The sequence below is a fragment of the Helianthus annuus genome, chromosome 13 (assembly GCF_002127325.2).
Source record: "Helianthus annuus cultivar XRQ/B chromosome 13, HanXRQr2.0-SUNRISE, whole genome shotgun sequence".
In the NCBI taxonomy this organism is placed as follows: domain Eukaryota; kingdom Viridiplantae; phylum Streptophyta; class Magnoliopsida; order Asterales; family Asteraceae; genus Helianthus; species Helianthus annuus.
In genome coordinates this window covers 1441086-1461427 of record NC_035445.2, presented here as the reverse complement: position 1 = coordinate 1461427, position 20342 = coordinate 1441086, and the positions used below count along the sequence as shown (strand labels likewise).

General features: G+C 42.9%; 2 protein-coding genes across 5 annotated transcripts; one reads left to right on the top strand and one right to left on the bottom strand.

Moving 5' to 3' along the window:
- Positions 1–1434: 1434 nt before the first annotated feature.
- Positions 1435–6639, bottom strand: LOC110897322 (endoplasmin homolog). 4 transcript variants are annotated; one of them, XM_022144078.2, is made up of 14 exons: positions 6461–6639; positions 5720–5840; positions 5337–5490; positions 5163–5243; positions 4957–5068; positions 4747–4873; positions 4405–4661; positions 4112–4311; positions 3814–4029; positions 3553–3718; positions 3324–3468; positions 2914–3064; positions 2427–2831; positions 1435–1881 (listed from the first exon to the last, which is right to left on the bottom strand). In XM_022144078.2, exons 1-14 carry the CDS (start codon positions 6525–6527, stop codon positions 1618–1620), a joined length of 2466 nt encoding a protein of 821 aa, XP_021999770.1. In that variant the 5' UTR covers positions 6528–6639; the 3' UTR covers positions 1435–1617. The 4 variants fall into 4 exon arrangements, with proteins under 4 accessions (XP_021999770.1, XP_021999771.1, XP_021999772.1 ...); XM_022144079.2 differs by having other exon boundaries at positions 3324–3465; XM_022144080.2 differs by having other exon boundaries at positions 4112–4308.
- A 2864-nt stretch (positions 6640–9503) lies between these two features.
- On the top strand, positions 9504–12340 carry LOC110899469. The gene is made up of 4 exons (XM_022146362.2): positions 9504–10224; positions 10298–10711; positions 10785–11680; positions 11744–12340. Exons 1-4 carry the CDS (start codon positions 9504–9506, stop codon positions 12338–12340), a joined length of 2628 nt encoding a protein of 875 aa, XP_022002054.1.
- Positions 12341–20342: the final 8002 nt, after the last annotated feature.

The following is a 20342-nucleotide window of genomic DNA, read 5'->3' as shown; positions in this document are numbered from 1 at the left end:
ATTTCACATTCTATTTCTTCATACCAAACGCTACCTAGGTCCTTGGCCACGGACCCAACTACTCGGACTCATAGTTGGATCTCACTTGAAACTCTCACAAAAGTATGTGACCCTTAGTTTGGGATTTTGGATGGGCCTCACGTTACTGCGATGTGGATAGATGGGGCAAGGTATCCAGCCACATAAGATCCAAAATTTACAAGTCCCAAATTTCATTTTTCGTTTTGTATATCCAATCCAAATGTATCTCGAAAATAATCTTTTTGGAGCTCAGATGTTTCAGCACTTGAAACTCTATATAGACGCGGGTTCAAAACCCGTTTACATTGTTTCCCCTTTCCAGCTTTGATTTATTGTAGACAAAAGTTAATCAGCCCCCGACTTCTAGTAAGGTCCTTGAAGCCCATGATTATCCCCATCAATCAGGGCCAAAGCTTGAGCAAATCATAACAACTAAATCTGAATCTCATGATTTTTTTTATATTTAAGTTTATATCTAGGACCCATATTTTTTCTTTATACAGGAACTTCGACATATAAAACATAAATGCATAAAAATTAAAAATACATCATTAAACGACATAAAAAAAAAAAAAAAACTTAAAGCCTCAACGACGTGGACCAACTCGTAGGATTTGCCAACGTGAATTAGCTTGTAGCACTTGCCAAGATGTGATGTGGTTAAAGTCATGACCTTGGGTCGTTTGGTACACGTAAAGGGCCTCGACCATAGACTCCCCTGCATATATGTAGAGTTACACAAATACTGTACACATGTTTTCATTGGCCTCTATTGAGAATGAACCGAGTGTACGTTGCGATCAATTTCGCCCATTTGTTGACGAAACTCGTTAAACAAATCAATCCACCAAGATTGTCTCGTGGCAACCCAAGCCGTGGATTTATTCACCCAAGCGGATTTTTCCTCGTCGGTCCATATTCGTCTTGCCAATTGAGAAAGAACAAAAAAAATTTTAGAAGTAGGAATGGTTTAAGATGGTGTGAGATAAGATTTTTTGTTATAAAAGTGCGAGTTTATATAGATTTTAAAATAATAATAATAAAGTGATTTTTTTAAAAATCTAGCCGTTAAACAACGAATATAATTTTTGAAAACTTTGAAAATCGTCTTCGGAGAGATCGGGAGTCCTCCAATTAATGTTATTCTTATTTTTGCTTGTGATCATTTCAAATGTGTAAACTACTTAAATGGAGACGGAGAACATCGGCCTTTGATTTTGTTTTGATTTAATGTTATTTTCGTAATTAATTTATTTAACAAATAAACATTAAGTATATATTTTTACAGGATTGATAACCTAATGATAATATGTTGTCAAGTATATAACTTCCAATTAATCATCTTTAACCAAGTACTTGGAAAAACATATGTCGGTTTACTCGACAAATTTTTTGAACTCAAATCTGATTTAAAAAAAAAAAGTACAACAAGCAATCTAATAACAAAGGTGGAAAATTACCCGAAACACACAACTCCTGCTAACAATGTATGTAGTACATTTTCCAAGCCAATGGCAAAAACAGTACACGAATGCATATCATCTTCCGACAATAAAACCTCGTTTAAACCTCGTTTAATCCTAACGAGTTAACTCGCTATAGCTCATCCTTAATATCCTCCTGCTCTTCTTCTGTGGGTGTAGAATCAGTTTCTTCCTTCTCGCTGCCGGTGTTCTCAACCTCAGGGGCCTCTTCCACTTCATCTTCCTCATCGACAGATGCATCGGGACTTATGCTCAAACTGGCCTTCACCGAATCGTATATACGTGAAGCAAAGTCCTTAGGATCGGGTAACATAAATCCACTCTCCATCAATGCTGTTTGGTACATAAGTTGAGCGGTTGTCTTTACACTTGCATCCTGAAATATATACATCATTTAAAAGGTTAGAAACCCAATTATTTATTATCAAGTCCCTGAACTTGTATTCATGAAATCAATAAGAAACTATGTTGGTTTTTTATGGTATCAAAATTGAAAACTATGATGATTTATATAGGAAAAATTACAAATTGTGTCCTTTATCTTTATAACACTTTTCAGGTGGTGTCCTTTTTAACGAATGTTGACAGGCGGTGTCCTTTACTAGGTATTTTGTTGCAAGTTTAGTCCTTTACACCCAACCCAGTTAAAAAACCTTGTTAATTGTTGACAGACGGTGTCCTTTACTAGGTATTTTGTTGCAAGTTTAGTCCTTTACCTAGGTATTTTGTTGCAAGTTTGGTCCTTTACACCCAACAATTAACAGGGTTTTTTAACTGGGTTGGGTGTAAAGTACTAAACTTGCAACAAAATACCTAGTAAAGGACACCGCCTGTCAACATTCGTTAAAAAGGACACCGCTTGAAAAGTGGTATAAAGATAAAGGACAAAACTTGTAATTTTTCCATTTATATAATGTTTACCTCTGGATTCTTCACAACTCGCTCACGGAGCTCTTTGATGATTGGATGTCTTGCATTGATCTCAAGCACTCGTTTGCCACGCATGTACGCTTGTTTGCTGGCATCGGATAGAGTTTGAGATTGCATGATTCTTTCCATATTAGCACTCCATCCGTACTTAGAGGTTACCACCACACAAGGGGTGTCAGCCAAACGGTTGCTAATCTTGACATCATCGACGTTGTCACTGACAAGGGCTTCCTTCCACCATTTGGTTAACTCCTTGAATGATTCCTTGATTTCTTTGTCTTTGGAATCCTTTCCGAGCTTCAAACCCTCCTTCGATACGTTCTGGAATTTCTTGTCTTCGTAATCCATCAAGTATTGCATCAGGTACTCATCCACAGGATCTGTGAAAAATATCACCTGCAAATGCAAAAATGTAATACAATTGAATTTTCTATTTTTTAATTGGACTGTAAGATTATATTGGAAAAAGGTGTCATACCTCCAAGTTTTTCTTTTTGAGCCTCTCGAGGAACGGGGATTTCTCAAGCTGTTCCTTGCTGCTTCCTGTGATGTAGAAGATATCCTTTTGCCCAGATTTCATTCTTGAGATGTATTGATCAAGTGATGTTAGTTTGCCATCAGATGTCGTGCTGCAATATACATTAAAGAAACAATCAGGATATCATCAATGTAGGGGGGGGGGGGGGGGGGATATATTCCACTGTCCTCCCAACCGCCGAGGTGATCCCACCTCGCAGACCGCCACCCAGCAAGCCTGAGTCTAGGGGTAAATCCGCTACCGTAGGGGCATTGGGAACGAGCAAGACTCGAACCCGCCACCTCCGGGTTAGAATGCGGGCTGGTGGTACACACCCATGTGGAAAAAAAAGGAAAATAGAAAATCCATACGTCTCAAATCTAAGAAGTTTAGCCAAACGGTTCCTGTTTGCTGCATCCTCAATGATACCGAGTTTAATCGACTTGCCAAATTCATTCCAGAACTTAGCATACTGTCCCCTCTTCTCGTCATTTTCCTTTGATTCTTCCACCTCTGCTACAAAAAAAAAAACACTTATATTAATTAAAATCAAGAATTTAAACATACTGAAATACCAAAATGATATAAGCTTCAGCTTACCTTTCTTTTCTTTGTCGTGAATTTCATCAGGGTCTTCTTCAGCAAGCTTGCGAATCATGTCAAGTGCCTTCCTGATAAGTTTCTTTTTAATGGTCTTCAAGCTGCCGTGTTGTTGAAGCATTTCTCGAGATACGTTAAGTGGCAATGTGTCGGAATCAACAAGACCCTGATGAAACAAACAACAAATGGTTGTTAGCAACTAATATACTTAGACCAGAATGATAGATACTGCTTAGCTAAATGGTACATAGAACACATTACCAGCAAGAATGATAGATACTTAGGTAAAAGCTCGTCGAATTCATCTGAAATAAATACTCTTCTAACATAAAGCTTGAGGTTTGATTTGTTGGTGTTGTAGTAACTCTCGTATAAATCAGCAGGAGCCTTGGGTGGCACAAATAGAACCGCCTTGAACTCAACATCACCTTCGGCGTTGAAGTGACTCCATGCCATTGGCTTCTCATCACCAAAATCCTGTCAAACAGAAAAACATATTAGAACATACGATAACATGACTATGCGGTTTTAAAACTGAAATTGTCGGATTTAGGCTCACCTTAGCAAGAGAGTGGTAGAACTTTGTGTATTCTTCCTCTGTCACTTCCTTTGGACTTCTCAACCATATAGCCTTAACATCATTTAGACGTTCCCATTCATAGGTCGTTTCTTTGACGGTCTTAGTTTTTGGTTTATCTTCATCTTCTTCTTTGTCAGTATCTTCATCTTCTTTCTCTTCACCTTCAGTGGATTCTGCTGCTTAAATCATTTACGAATATCAGATTACAAGACCGAGTTATGACTACAATATGAAAAAAGATATAAAAGGCTCAGCAAGGGTTTGAGACTTACGTTTTTCTTCATCGTCACTGGAGTCATCTTCATCGGCGGGGACTTCAACATCAACTTCTTTGGTGGCCCAGAGGTAAATGGGAAAGTTGATAAATTCGGAATACTTTTTGACCAATTCCTTCAATTTTGACTCTTCAAGGTATTCCCCAGCTTCTTCCCTAAGGTGGAGTCTTATTTCAGTACCACGACCAAGGGGCTCATTGTATGTATCTTCAGAAATTGCAAAAGCACCATCGGCCTTCGACTCCCAGACATACCTAAAAAGTTGTTAGTTAGTAAATTAGTATAGTTATAATAGACTAATGCAGAATCAATGCAATTATAATTGACACAAAAACATACTGTTTGTCATCGTTGTGTTTGCTGATTACTTCCACATAGTCGGCAACAAGATATACGGAGTAAAATCCAACACCAAACTGACCAATGAGGTTAAGATCGCCACCTGTCTGCATCTTCTCCACAAAAGCTAGATACAAGAAGAAAAAAGATTGTTAAAACCACTTAACTAACAGAAAGTTATGTTCTTTTGTCTACTCTTTGTTAAAATACCTGAAGTTCCAGACTTGGCAATTGTTCCTAAGTTCTTGATCAAATCCTCCTTTGTCATACCCACACCTCTGTCGCGAATGGAAAGAATCTTTTTTTCTTTGTCCAACTTAATCTGCATGTCATTACATTGCAAACCCGAAAGTCGATTAGATTTCAAAACCGTCAAGACAATGCTTAATGTGAAAAGTGGGAAACCATATACAAACCTGGATCTCAAGCTTGGCATCATCACCCTCACCTAATACCTCCTTATCAGTAAGAGAAAGGAATCTAATTTTGTCCAAAGCCTGAAATATGTGATATGCAAAGAAAGAGTAAGAAAATGTAAAGTCACACTTAGCGGAAGCTCCGAATAGTAGTAAAATTAAACAAAAACTTACATCAGATGCGTTGGATATTAATTCCCTCAAGAAAATGTCCTTGTTGCTGTAAAGAGAGTTGATAAGGATGTCCATAAGCCGAGATACTTCAGCCTGGAACTCAAACTTCTCAGCATTGCTGCGAAGATTTTTCCTGGTCATCGATTCAGCTTCCCTGAATCATGAAAATAAAACCTCTTAAAACTAGTTAATAGCAAGACAATCTATTTTTTACATGGAACTAAATAAAAAGGCAATGCTATCAATAGTGTCAACTCCTAGCTAAATTCTAGTTTGTTGTTATACTTTTAAGGTCTATATTTAAGCAGCATGGTCAAAAACACTAAATGAATAATGAATTAAACTCAGTATCCGAAATTATACAAAAATGTAGAATAGCAAACCTCTTGACAACATCAGAATCAGTGGATAAACCATGTGGAACAGCACCAAGCTTCTCTTCAACCTTTGGTGGATCCACCAGTTCATCCGCATCAGACTCTGCGTTGGCGTGCAATTTTCGACCTACAAAACATAACCAACAAAATCATCAATCCACATTCGGAAGCTAAGTAAAAAAATACTAAATCATGCACTTAACCTGATCACCTTACTCTTCACCTATCCTCAAAAATCTAATTAACAAGACCGAATCAATGACCTTTCTACCATTTTACCAGCTGTCCTTTAACTAAATTGTATTTTTTTTCTTATATTTAAAGCTTAATTGTTGATTGTAAAATAAATTCTTCTAGATAATTCTAGTCCTCACATAACTACAATAAAACCTTGTTAGTTGCAGAGATCCATAGCTTTACTCTATAAACTAAAAATTTAAAGTTTCACTTCAATTTAATCCGGTAAAAAGCTTGTTAATCTACTTAAACGCATTTAATTTACAAACAATTACACAACTTTCAGATAACAGATCAACAATTTCCATCAGATAATAAGACTGTTAACAGAACACATGATCTAATCAACCAACTCTCTACACGTCACCGATTCTAGAACAAATCATAACTCTTCCACTAACAAAATCTCAACAACTTCTCACCTAACACATCTATAACAAGCAGATGCGTAATCAAACAAGCTCATCAGAAAATCTGAAGAATTAAACGGTAAAACCCTAAACAACGTACCGTGATCCGGAAGAAGAAAGAGAAGACATAACAGGAACAGAACTGACGGAAGAGTCCACTTCCTCATTGCGATTTCGATCGCAAACTCGATCTACGATGAATCTGTTAGGTTTGTTTAATGCGAGATTTGGTTTTGAAATGCGAGTTTGTTTGGTTCAGTGGGTTATATAGTGTGAAGTGGTGTGAGAGTGCCACGAAGAATGGACGGTGAGATGAGGGGTTGGGATGCCAGCGTGGAAGATCTGATGGTGGGATATGGAGATGGGGGTTACGTGGCAGTGGGTTATTGGTGGAGAATGCGTCTTACTACGTGGAGGGGATTGGAAGGGGTTTTTAAGTCTCCGGGGGACAAAGACTTGACCGACTTGTGAGTGGGTTTTGGGCTTGAGGGTTTACCCAATGTTCAATGTTCAATTTGTTACCAAAAAAATATAATATGTTCAAAAAAATTATTGCAAAATCGTCGATGTATTTATCAAATTTTCTCGTTTATTTCAGCGATTTAAATATCTTACTAATTCAACGCTTAATGGTTCTGTATGTTTCGTTAGTAGATGTCTAAATGGTCAAGACATTTGTCTTTGAATGGTTAAGTATTAAACTGAGTCTAAATGGTTAAGACATCTAATCTAAATTGATCAGACATTTTTTCTAAATGGTTAAACATTATATTGGCTATAAATGGTTTAGACCTCTTACTGGTTCAGCACTTAATGGTCCAAACATCTTACTGGTTCGACGCTTACTCATTTAGAAGTTGTCAAACAACTCATAGTCTCTAATTTTACTAATATTTAATTTCAACTAGGATTCCGACCCGCCGCAATGCGGCGGGGATTCTTTAGTTATAACTAAGTCGATCTATGACCCGTACGTTATGTTAAACCTGTCAAACGGGGAAAAAATACACGATGTAAAAACGTTCACCCACACACGCACGTTGCGTCGTGTTAACTCGCAAAATTTAGAACGAAACGTAAAAACATTAAACCAAAGACGCACGTTACGATGTGTTAAGTCACAAAATTCAGAACCAAGCATAAAGCGAAAATTTTGCGGAAAATGAAAACTACTATAAAGGACTAAAGTTGAAAGTAAAAAAAGTTATGAGGATAGATTGCAAAAGATAAAAAAGTTTTGGGTTAAAAGTAAAAAAAAAACAAATAGTTTTGAGTTAAAAATAATTTATGAACTACCTTTGGGTGGAATGTAAAAAAATCAATTTTTTTTGGAAAAACCCCCAAAGCCAAGGTTACAACAACCTTATGCATAACTATTTTTTCTTTCAAAACCCTCAAAGCACACCCCGCGTTGCGGCAGGGTGTAAAACGGTGTCAAATAGTACTAATGCCACACAACCGTCATCGACCACCAACACTGACTCGACCCAGGATATGCGTGCTGCGACGAACCTGTCAACATGAAAAAATAGAGGTAAAAACGTTCAACCACACATGCACGTTGCGCCGTGTTAACTTGCAAAATTTGAAACAAAATATAAAAAAGTTGAACCACAGTCGTACGTTGCGTCGTATTAACTCGAAAAATTTAGAACTATACGTAAAACGAAAATTTGCGAAAGATGAAAACTAAAAGCGACAAAAGTTGCAAATATTGAAAGTTTTGTGTTAAAGTTAAAAAAACAAATTGTGTAGGGTTAAATGTGCAAAAGACAAAAATCTTTGGACTAAAAGTAAAAAATCAAGTTTTTTTTTTGAAAAACTCATAAAGCACAACGTACAAGTTCTATTGCATGTTTTTGTTGCTTCTTTATGGTAGTTTTAATTTAATATATTAGTTCATCCCTAAAACGATATCATATGTAATCTATTAAGTAATCTCGCATGTCTTACAAGCAAGGGTATTATTAGCATTTTTTGTTGTCTTATTAAACTTTAACACATATAATCTATTTCTTAATTGTACCAGTTTAGTAATTTAGTAATACCTATATTTGGTGTTTGTTTTTCTAAAAAAATATATATGCATGCTCTTCTGTCTGCGCCGCGCAGACCATGCGTAGACGTTGTCATCTGCAGATTATTTGTTTTTCCAAAGACACTTCATTAAAAAATGTATGCGCAAGCTCTTCTTAGTGCAGACTTGATCTAGCCACTTCTAAGATCTTCTAAGGTCTGCCCACCGTCTACCACCCACCATGTTTGTTCCACATTTTCTTCTACTAATGTTTGCAGATGTAGTCTACAAACTGCAGACATTTTACCTCTTAGAAAACAAACTGCACCGTAGAAACTGAAAAAAAAAATAAGTATGTGAATATTTCGACTTTCTTAATAAATAAAGTCCAACTAAAATAATTTACATTGTTGAAGAAACACTGACCTTAACAACTCTGGAAACTTCAACGATCAATGACCCGAACGTGTGGCTGCAAAACAGAAACACCGTTAGGACTCGTTACAGGAATGGGGTTATTCCTGTAACCACCCTCCGGCGTGAGAATAAGTATTCGTTCTTTTGGAGAAGTATATGAAGGGAAAAGTGTATGGGAATTAGATGATCGTACCTTACGTATTTGTCTTTATTTATAGGTTCTCAATTAGGGTTTCCCTTATTTTAGGATGTGCTCCGATAAGGTGGAGATTTACATGATCTTCCCGAAAAGTGGGAGATTTAGTTATGCACCTTCCTTATAGATATGGAAGGTTCTAGAATAATTCTGGGTATTTATGTAAATATAAAAGGTTGTAACCGGGTCGGGTGAGCGACGCGGGTCACACCTCGTCATGTCCCCCCAGTCCGAGCTCATGGAGGGAGTCCATTAGGTCGGACTAAGAGAAAAAGAAAAAGGGTAAACTCGTAATGATTTGTGTGACGACCTTTGGAAATGACGGCGAAAATAGCGGATGTGACAGTTGGGTCATCTCGTCAATGACAGCTGTCTTTTCCCGTGATTGACACGTGCGTCGATTCGTACACATTTTTGAATTTGAAAAGTTTTCGTATCTTATAAAAGACGATGCCTTAAACGGATGTTCAAGAAATCACCCCCAAATTACTCTATCACCATCTTCTCTATTCAATGGCTTCAAAAACGACCGAATCCTCTTCCGCCGCTTCCATGGACGTACTACTGTGCAAATGGGGCGTGATGTCTTTCAACAATTTGGTCCATGATTATGGCATTAGGGCTGAATGGAATCCTGTGTTGCCGTCAAAAACCGACACCGCCTTTCCCCTGAAAGCAGGTAAAATCACTTTGTTTAGTGATTTTTTCAAGTTTTGCAACTTCCGGTTACCCATCACCAAATTTTTGAAATTGGTGCTTGATTTCTACCGCATCCACATTTCTCAAATACATCCTCTTGGCCTTGTGAAACTTCGACAATTCGAGTATGCCTGCGTAGCTCTTGGTCACATCCCAGAACTGATCGTCTTTAGGGCTTTCTTCGTACTTGTGTGGAAATCCCCTTTCTTTACCTTTGATCGGCGGGATACCGAAGTATCATGTCTGAGGGAGATCCCTACAAGTGCTAGAGACAAGGATTGGAAGAAAAAATTCTTCTACCTGGATGCCAGTGCTATTCCCGGGGAAATGCATTGGCAAGATAAAGGACCGAAGGATAAAGTGAAGGATGATGCTCCCCCTGCAGATTCGTACGCGTCAAATGCGCTGTATGTAAAACTGTGTGGCCGCCCCTTTGAGTGCACTATTATTCCAGAAGGGGCGCTAGTGATGGCCGGTATGAGCCTGTTATGGCCGGATATAAGGCGTTATCCCTCATTCCAACGGGAAGATGGAGGTATGTTTACATTACCACACCTGGTTAACATATTTTTAAATCCGGTATTAATTAAATCACGTATTTTGCGCAGGGGAGTGGGGGATGTTTGACTTTGTTGATCCACCACGTCACCTGGCGTTGAAACCCAACGACCGGAGACTTGATGAAGGGGAGCCAGATGTGTTGAAAGTGCATCTGGAACAATTTCTTCTACCGGCGATGCCAACGGATCCCTTGGAGTATATCGCTCCCTTGTCGGGTATGGCGGCCGCTACTTCAGCATCATCAGAGAAGAAACCTATTCGGCTAAAGCTGTCTGGGAGAAAACCTGCAGCAACCACTGTCAGCGTGCCCGTGATGGAAGAGACGCCCAACGCGAGTCGTGAAGTTTCCTTAGCTTCCGACCTGACCAGTCCTGGCCGTGCTTCGAAAAAGAGGAAAATCTTTGTGGCACCTACGCTGAGCGCGTTTCAGGCGGTGCAAGCCGCATGTGCAATTTCACCAGGTATTTTATTTTAAATAACCATATGGCATACTAGTGTCCCTGCTGATAGCGTCCGTCTGGTCTTGTGGTGCAGGTACCTTTGCGGGAATATCATCCGGGGGTGTGCCATCCACTGTTGTTTCGACTATGGCGGCGTCTTGTACTGGTAGTACCAGCATGCCTACGAGTCCACAAGTTTCAGCGTCATTCGCTCCCGCTGTGAGCTGCATCATGCCCATTCCTAGTTCTACGGTATCCATAGCCGTAACTTCCGAGCCGCTGCCCTTGCTTCGATCAGGTGGTTTTGACACAACCCTTCCTGAATCGCCCAAGGACATGTTTGCTGGTTTTGACACCAATGCTGCTGCCGCGTCGACCGCGCATGAGGCAACTAGCGTGGGTGGAGGCGATAATCGTGCGTCGAGCAGCGGCATTGCTGACGATGGTGCCCGCTTGATTGATGATTTGTTTATACCTACCGTTTGTTGGGATCCTCATGCCCAGGATAAACGTTACCAGCCTCAATGGAAGATTGCTGAATCTTCCCGACTTATCTTTCCTCCAGTTGTCCAACATTGGGTTGAGGGGGCGTACCCCCCCGCTGAAGCGGCGTATGTTGAGGGGTTAAACAATGAGGATTTGATGAATTCGTCTATATCAGATTCTGTGACCCTACCTCGCCGGTTGGTAGAGATACGGCGCCGGTGGGTGCGTGATAACACCCAACTTCATGAGGCCCGGGTCATTATCCAAGAACTGAGGGATGACAAGCATCGCCTCGAAAGTCAACTGCAGACCGCTGGGTTGAAAGAGGCCCGATTTCTGTCAGAGAAGAATAAGGCCGAGGAGGATTTGCGGAGGGTAACTGAACATCTCGCTGAGGAAAGGATCTTATGGGCCCGCGATATGGCGGAAAAAGATAGGGTTTTGGCTCAAGCGAAAAATGTACAAGAGGAGTTGGAACGCAAGGCTGTGGCAGAGGCTCAGAAGGTGAGACACGAGTTATCGGCCCAATTGGAAAAATTTCGTGTTGACACTGATTTTGTGTCCCAGGTTCAGGAGCGGTACCAGGATTTGACAACCGAAGTAGAGACCTGTCATACCAAGATCCGACTGATGCAGGGAGAGTTGGAGGAGCGTGAGGCAAAATTCAAGGAGATGCAAGATCATTGTGATTCCCTTGTCACCCAAAACAATAAGCTTGCTGCATCGTCGTCTTCAAAGTTAAGGGAGGTGGAGGACGCGCTGGCACAATCCCATGCAGAGATCGATGATTTGACCAACCAGCTAGCGGCTATGCGGGGAGACAGGAATTGGTTGATAACTAATGGGCTAGTGGGGGCGTTCGAATTTCTGCGTGAGTCGTCCCACTTTACTAGCCTGATTGACCGTCTTTCCGCCGCTGCCTACCAAGCTGGTCATCATGATGGTGTACTTAAGGGCTACATGGACTGCCAGCAAGCGGAAAGAATCCCGCCGGACTTCCAAACCCTCAAAAATAAGTTACAGGCTGATATGGCGAAGGCTCTTGAAGCTGCGTACACCGAACCTCTACCTTGCTATGGCGATCTGATGGATAAAGTTAATGAAGATGGAATAGACTCGCTACGTCTGATGCTGGACCCTGCGAACGAGTCCGAAGAAGACTGACCATTCCGTTATTCATTTGTTTTGCTCGTTGTGTACTCTTGCTGATACTGTTTAAATTGGGTTTAGTGCCCATTATCCGTTTTGATTTGACAGCCAAATTAATGCAAATGTCATGATTTCTGACACCGCCGTCGTTGAAAATATGACTCTGTGATGTGTGATGATTACTTTTAATTAATATACCTGATGTCATCACTGTCAAAACTTGTTAACTACTGCTATAAATTCACCCTTCGTTTCCATTTTTGTTTATGTTTGTGCAATGGAAAGAAAACGATACCGGCAAAGGCTTTCCGAGATCTTTCGGGTGCTTGACGCTGCTGATGGCCTTTTGATGTTACAGCATCCGGTAACAAGATCAATGCTTAGGAGCAGACGACCAATCCCAAATGCTGCTCCGGTTCGTGCCAACCGAGCATGTCAAAGCCTTGTTATCCCGGACCCTCAACCAGAGGATCCCAGAATGCAGCTATCGGCTGATGTGTTGACTGACTTGATCCAGGTGGACCCTGAACGGCGATATCGTCTGACCTACCAACGTCAGTCCGGTGGTCGGACGAAGGGGCAGCCGACGGATGCCTCTGGCTTGATGTTCCGAATGGTTGGTGGCTCAACTGCTCCCTTGGCCGTCAACCCTGTGGTGGTGGTGGAAGACGATGATGATGTGGGGGTGCCTACCCCTGCAGTGGTGACGGCACCCATCTTTCATCAATAGGTGTTTTATGAACATGTTCTGTATTTTGGTTCCCTTATGTTTGGTTTTTATTAAAAACAGGGACAAGTACTTGGTTTTTGATTTTTTGAGATAGGCTATGTATATGTAATGATGCCTATCTGCTTTTTGAGGCGGTTTATGTATCTATTACCAAGATACCCGCCGTAAGCGCTTGTTGTAGTTACCCTATGACTTATAATGAAAAATATTTCGTGTTTAAGGGTGTTGTTTTTGTTTCTACCGGATAATGCATTCATTGTGCGATGGTAATTTTTGTAATAGATGAACTTGCATCTTTATTAAACTTGCATTAAAAAATAAACAAAGAGTAAAAATCCCATGATGGGTTACAAATGCGAACTGGAAAAGGTAATTGACTCTTGCTGTTAGGAGCAAGGCATTACAAATAGCATTTCTTCAGCTGTGCGATGTTCCAACTGCGCGGGACCGGCGTGCCATCTAGTCGGGACAGGCGATAGGCTCCTTTGCCCAAGTCTTCCTGGATGACATAGGGACCTTCCCAGTTGGGGCCTAGTTTTCCCGTTGGTTCCGCTCGACTTGCTTCGTTGTCGCGCATGACGTAATCGCCCACCTTGAAACTTAATTTAGACACCCGCTTATTGTAATACTTTTCCAGTGCTTTTTTGTAACGTGCCTCGCTAATGGCGGCCGCCTCACGCCTCTCTTCCAATAAATCTAGGCCCTCTCTCAGCGATTGGTCATTGTTATCTTTTACTTCGAGACGGCGTAACGATGGTAACCCTACCTCAGCAGGTATCATAGCCTCCATTCCATAGGTAAGGCTAAATGGTGTTTCGTTGTTGCTGGTCTTGGGCATTGTTCGATGCGCCCAAAGGACGTGTGGCAACTCCTCCACCCACGAGCTTCCCTCGTGTCCCAGCCGTTTTTTGATACCTTCTAACAAACTTCTGTTCGTCCGCTCTACCTGCCCATTACCCTGTGGGTGTGCTACCGACGTGAAGATCTGCTGAATGTGGAGATCGGCACACCATTCTTGAAAAATTCTATCCGTGAACTGCGTCCCATTGTCACTTACCAGGTAGAGCGGTAGGCCAAACCTGCATACAATGTGTTCCCAGAGAAACTTTTTGGCGTTTTCTGCCGTTATCTTAGCCAAGGGTTTTGCTTCCACCCACTTGGTGAAGTAGTCCACCGCCACGATTAAGTATTTTAATTTCCCGGGAGCGGGCGGGAAAGGTCCCACAATATCTACAGCCCATTTCTGAAAAGGCCAAGCCGATGTCACCGGTACTAGACTATTTTTGGGCCGAATTGTTTGAGGGGCAAATTTTTGGCAGCTGAGGCATCTTCTCAGTTCTCTGACGGCGTCTTCATGCATCCCGGGCCAGTAATACCCCGCGCTATGAATTTTAGCGACCACTGCTCGAGGACCCGCGTGTATACCGCATATACCCTCATGTATTTCACTGATGAGGTATTTCGCTTCAACCGGGGAGACGCATCGTAGGAGGGGACCCAGGTAAGATTTTCGATACAGGACACCATCGCTGACCTCGTATTGCAGTGCTTTCGTTTGAATCTTTCGTGCCTCGCCCTTGGCGGGAGGCAGTTCGCCGGTTTTGAGAAAAAGCAGGATCGGGGTATACCAACAGGGTTCTTCCATTGTGACAGCGGAGACGCTACGCGGTTCAATTGAAGGTGTCTGTAATGTCTCAACCTTGACTTCCTTTTCCATGCCGGAGGTGGCAAGTTTGCTTAAGGCGTCTGCTATCTGATTTTCCCTCTGTGCACGTGGTTGAGCGTGACTTTATCGAAAGAGTTCATGAGCTCTTTGGTTTTTACCAGATATCTCGCCATTGCCTCGTCTTTTGCTTCATATGTTTCGTTGACTTGATTGTTGACCAGCAGTGAGTCGACGTATGCGTCGACCCTGGCTGCACCCATGGATTTTGCCATTCGTAGACCAGCCAGTAGCGCCTCGTATTCCGCCTCGTTATTGGAGCACTCGAAATCAAAACGTAAGGCGTACATTAGCCTGATTTGGTCCGGACTTATCAGCATCAAACCTGCCCCAGACCCTTTACCACTAGACGATCCATCTGTGTACAACTTCCAAGTCTGCCTCGCTGTGCTCGTTTCTGGTATGTCTTGGACAACCGGGTCCGTGACTACCTCTCCTTCTGGTATTTCGGCTAAGAAATCGGCGATAACTTGTCCCTTGACTGCTGTGCGTTTCTGATATTCGATATCCAGGGCTCCCAACTCGATAGCCCATTTAGCCAACCGACCCGAGACCTCAGGTTTGTGCAGGATCTGCTGTAGCGGGTAATTAGTTAAGATCTGTACGCGGTGTGCCTGGAAGTATCTTCTTAATCGCCTGGTGGCGTGTACTAATGCTAATACCAGCTTTTCCAGTGTAGGGTAACGCGTTTCAGGCCCCGCCAACACCCGGCTTATGTAGTATATGGGTGTTTGTTTCCCTTCTCGTTCAACCATGAGCACCGCGCTTACCGCTGTGTGGGCCGCCGCCAGATACATTTTTAGCACTTCGCCGTGTCTGGGCGCGGTCAACGTGGGTAGTTTTTCTATGAACCGCTTCATTTCCTGCAAAGCTCGTTCCGCTTCTGCCGTCCATTTAAAATTCTTTTTGTCGAGGCAATCTTTCAGCGTTTTTATAAACGGCAGTGATTTTTCAGCGTGCCTTGCAAGGAACCTGTTGATTGCTACCAGTCGTCCATTTAGGGCTTGAGCTTCCTTCAACGTTCGGGGGGATGGCATCCGCGATATGGCGGTTATTTTTTCTGGGTTGGCTTTAAAGCCGTCGTGGGTAACTACTACCCCCAGAAATTTTCCCTCTTCAACCCCAAAAGAGCACTTCTTTGGGTTTAACTTTATGTTATGCTTTCTGAGCCGCTGGAAAGTTTCTTCTATGTCTGCCAACATTTGTTTCTCTTCGCTGCTTTTTATGACCAGGTCGTCTACGTAAACTTCCAAGTTCCGCCCGATCTGTGTTTCGAAAACCTTATCCATGAGGCGCTGGTAGGTGGCTCCCGCATTCCGTAGCCCAAAAGGCATTTTGGTGTAACAAAAGATGCCGACGTCGGTGTGAAAGGCTGTTTTTTCTTCGTCTTCTTTGGCCATCTTGATCTGGTGGTATCCCTTATATGCGTCTAGAAAACACTTGTATCGATACGGTACCAGGGAGTCAACTTTTAAATCAATTTCCGGCAACGGGTATGCGTCTTTCGGGCACGCCTTGTTCAGATCCTTGAAGTCAATGCACATCCGCCATGTGCCATCTGGCTTTTTAACCATGACCGGGTTAGACACCCAGGTATGATACTGTGTTTCTCTGAGGATTCCAGCTTCCACTAACTTGTGTACTTCCTTAACGACCGCTGCCCGGCGATCCGGGGCCATACTGCGTTTACCCTGGGCGACTGGCTTAATGCCTGGGAGCGTGGAGAGCTTATGTTCTGCTTTATCGCGAGGGACTCCGGTCATATCGGCGTGCTCGAAAGCGAATATGTCTACGTTTCTTTTTAGCAATTGTTTCAAATTGCTCTTTACCTCTGGGGACAGAGTATCGCCGATGGTGACCATTTGATCCGGGTGGCGTGTGCTCAGTACCCACCTCTCTGGCCCTGTAACCCCTGCGGGGCCTTGACGGCATCGTTTGGTGTCCAATACTTCTCCAACTCTATCTCGAAACACCGTGGCAATACCTTGCGGTGTTGGGAACTTCATAAAACCTCTTGCCGTGGAGACTATGGCGTCTAACTTCCCCAAAGTGAACCTTCCGATGATTACATTGTGATATGACTCGGCGCGGACCACGAGGAAAGTTAGTAGTATTGTTCTTTCCTTGGGTGCTTGCCCGAAGGTTACCGGGAAGGTGATTTGACCAATGGGATCCACCTTTTCCCCTGTAAAACCCTTAATGGGAGCATGTACCGATTCGAGCAGCTTTTTATCCTCCGGTTGCATTCTATCGAAACAGTGCTCGTATATGATATCCTCTGAGCTTCCGGTGTCAACCAAAATTCGCCTCATTCGGTAATCTCCTACTGCCGCGGAAACGATCAGGGCGTCCGTGGTAAGATGCAAATCTTCCATTCGTGGTTCGATGGTCATTGTTGCCAACATCCAAGGCTCGAGGGTGGAGAAACTCCGTTTAGCCCCTCTTCCTATACCAGCATGGACCATGTTTAACTCTCGCGGCCTTTTTCCTGCCGCCTTGTCATTTTCCTCCTTGACCACCGGCGGACCCTGCTTGATATCTCGCACCAGATGTGCCAACTTTCCTGACTTTACGAAGTACTCGATTTGTTTTTTAAGCTGGAAACAATCGTTGGTGTCGTGTCCACTTCCCTTGTGGTATTCGCAGTACTTGCTCGTATCCTTGTTCGGGTTATCTTTCAGCGGCTTTGGTGGGTTGAGCCTGAGGTTTTCCGAGGCCAGAATTTCTGCCGGGGTCTTGCTTAGATTGGGATATTCAGAACGGGGTTTTGACGTTTCATTTCTTGAGTATGAGCTCCGACGCTTATCGTAACGCGAGTCTCTGTCGTTCCGCTGATATCGGTCTCCCCTGTGTTTACTTTTAGACCCCCGATTGTCTTTTTCTTCTTGGTTCTTCAAGGCTTCTTTCTTTCTGTTAGCCGCGTGGCTGGCCGCTACCGCTTTTTCTTGTATAACGTATACTTTGGCAATCCGCAGTATCTCGTCTATGGTCGGGGGTACCCCGTCCCTTCCATGCAACGTTCTTAGTAATTCGTCATCATTAACCCCCTGGAGGAAAGCTCCGCATGCCAAATCGTTAGTGACACCTGGTATCGCCAGGCTTTCTTTATTGAACCTGATGATAAAATTCTCTACCGTTTCGTTGTCTCGACGACGGATATGGAGTAATTCATTCCTATCTTTCGTATGTCGGCGCTGTTGACTGAACTGTAGGATAAACTTTGATTCCAGATCCTCGAAACTGTCTATCTCGCCTGTGGGTAAGCTGTCCCACCATACTCGCGCTGCTCCTACTAAAGTTTGTACGAACATTTTGCACCAAAGGGGCATGGGCCAACAAGCCACCTCACCCGCACTCTTAAATAGATTAAGGTGATCATCCGGGTCGGTGAGGCCGTCGTACTTGCCGACTGTTTGGGGCATCTTTGGTTTTTCTTTAATAGGGGCTTCGGCGATACGGCGTGTAAATTTAGATCGGAATGTTGCATCTACTGGCTTGTATGGCTTGGTTAACTCGTCCTCTTCTAAGTTCACTGTTTGTGCCGGTGGGTTGTTTGCACCCGGGGCGGGACCTGTTCCTGGACCGGAGTTTTCAAAAGGAGTAATCCGGGGTCGGACCGCGTTTTCCCTGTCGTGTACGGGTTCAGTTGACGCCTGAGTATACATTGGTTGTGGACTCGGAAAGTTCCACCACGGCGGCAGGTAAGCCGCGTAGGGCGACTGTGACATCCCTTGTGTCATTCCCTGAGGGGGATAGGCTGTTCCCCCGTATGAGGGTAAGTACCCGAAAGGGGGCGCGTAGCAATATCCCGGGAAATACATCTGATTGCCTGGCGTGACAGGGGCATTCATTACTCCCGTTGGCATGATGACCGGCTGATGAGGCGGGGTGGACAATGCTGCCGTGAGTGCGGCTGAATACAACGGTGGCATTGGGCTGGAGACCAACGGTTGGTAGTATTGAGGAGTGTTGGTTCCAGGTGCTAAGATGCTAGGACTCGCCGAGGTGATGACTGGGGTGGAGAAAAGACGCGAAGTCTGTGAAGAAATAGCAGCCCCTGGGGCTGAGGTGCCGCTGCCTGCTCCCTCCACCCTTCCGGGTTGTGTTTGTGAGGGCATGTAAAAGTAAGGGTTTGTAACCACGGCCTGGGAAGCGACGGTGGTAACGTTACCAAACCCTGGTGGTGGCCCCTCCGCCTCGAACTCCAAATCTAACGATCTGGTAACGGCCGGTGATGATACTGGGGCGGTTACGCCTCCCGCCCCTAGCGTCAGATTATCATTCGTCGCTCTTTGACCAGCCATGTTCTGATCACTTGCCATGAAGCTCTTTGTTGTTCTTGCTTGGTCCCACGGATGGCGCCAATGAAGAAACACTGACCTTAACAACTCTGGAAACTTCAACGATCAATGACCCGAACGTGTGGCTGCAAAACAGAAACACCGTTAGGACTCGTTACAGGAATGGGGTTATTCCTGTAACCACCCTCCGGCGTGAGAATAAGTATTCGTTCTTTTGGAGAAGTATATGAAGGGAAAAGTGTATGGGAATTAGATGATCGTACCTTACGTATTTGTCTTTATTTATAGGTTCTCAATTAGGGTTTCCCTTATTTTAGGATGTGCTCCGATAAGGTGGAGATTTACATGATCTTCCCGAAAAGTGGGAGATTTAGTTATGCACCTTCCTTATAGATATGGAAGGTTCTAGAATAATTCTGGGTATTTATGTAAATATAAAAGGTTGTAACCGGGTCGGGTGAGCGACGCGGGTCACACCTCGTCAATTGTCAATGGATGTATATTATGTGTTTTGTATTTTAATTACTCTGTCATCACAATTTCCACTAGTCTCGTCTTAATTATTCATTATAGAGTAAATTACAAGTTTTGTCCTTTATGTTTACATCAAATTTCAGGCGTTGTCCTTTTGGCAAAAAGTTTACAGACGGTGTCCTTTACCTTTCAAAATCTTGCACGTTTTGTCCTTTAGGCCAAACCCAGTTAGATTTTTTGGTTAAATCTAGTCATGTGCAAGGCACATGAGGGTACTATTGTAATTTCACCTCCTAAGGGGCTATTGTGTAAGATAAATTATATCAAGGGGCTATTATGTAAAATTAAAACAAAAGAATTTAAAATATTGTTTTTATAACCAGATATATATATATATATATATATATATATATATATATATATATATATATATATATATATATATATATATATATAGGGAGGGGCTCATGTGAGAACCACCCTTATTGTGAGAACCTTGAGAACCAATGTGAACATAACCTAAAATAGCTAAAAAAAAACCTAAAAAAAATCTAACCCCCACCCCCCCCCCCCAGCAACCCCCCCCCCCCCCTAAAGCTAAATGCTAAAAACTAAAACCCCCAAAAAACCTAAAAAAAAACCTAAACCCCCCCCCCCCCCAAAAAAAAAAAAAAAAAAAAAAAACCTAAACCCCCCCCACCCCCCCCCCCAAAGCTAAATGCTAAAAACTAAAACCCCCAAAAAACCTAAAAAAAACCTAAACCCCCCTCCCCCACCCCCCAAAAACCT

Excerpts from the sequence above, each read along its gene's own strand:
- LOC110897322 (XM_022144078.2), bottom strand. The coding sequence starts at position 6,527 with ATGAGGAAGTGGACTCTTCCGTCAGTTCTGTTCCTGTTATGTCTTCTC. Across the intron at positions 4,662-4,746 it reads AAACACAACGATGACAAACA|GTATGTCTGGGAGTCGAAGG; the intron begins GTATGTTTTTGT and ends ACAACTTTTTAG. Across the intron at positions 1,882-2,426 it reads GAGTTGTGAAGAATCCAGAG|GATGCAAGTGTAAAGACAAC; the intron begins GTAAACATTATA and ends TATATATTTCAG.
- LOC110899469 (XM_022146362.2), top strand. The coding sequence starts at position 9,504 with ATGGCTTCAAAAACGACCGAATCCTCTTCCGCCGCTTCCATGGACGTA. Across the intron at positions 10,712-10,784 it reads CGCATGTGCAATTTCACCAG|GTACCTTTGCGGGAATATCA; the intron begins GTATTTTATTTT and ends CTTGTGGTGCAG. Across the intron at positions 11,681-11,743 it reads CTGTGGCAGAGGCTCAGAAG|GTTCAGGAGCGGTACCAGGA; the intron begins GTGAGACACGAG and ends TTTGTGTCCCAG.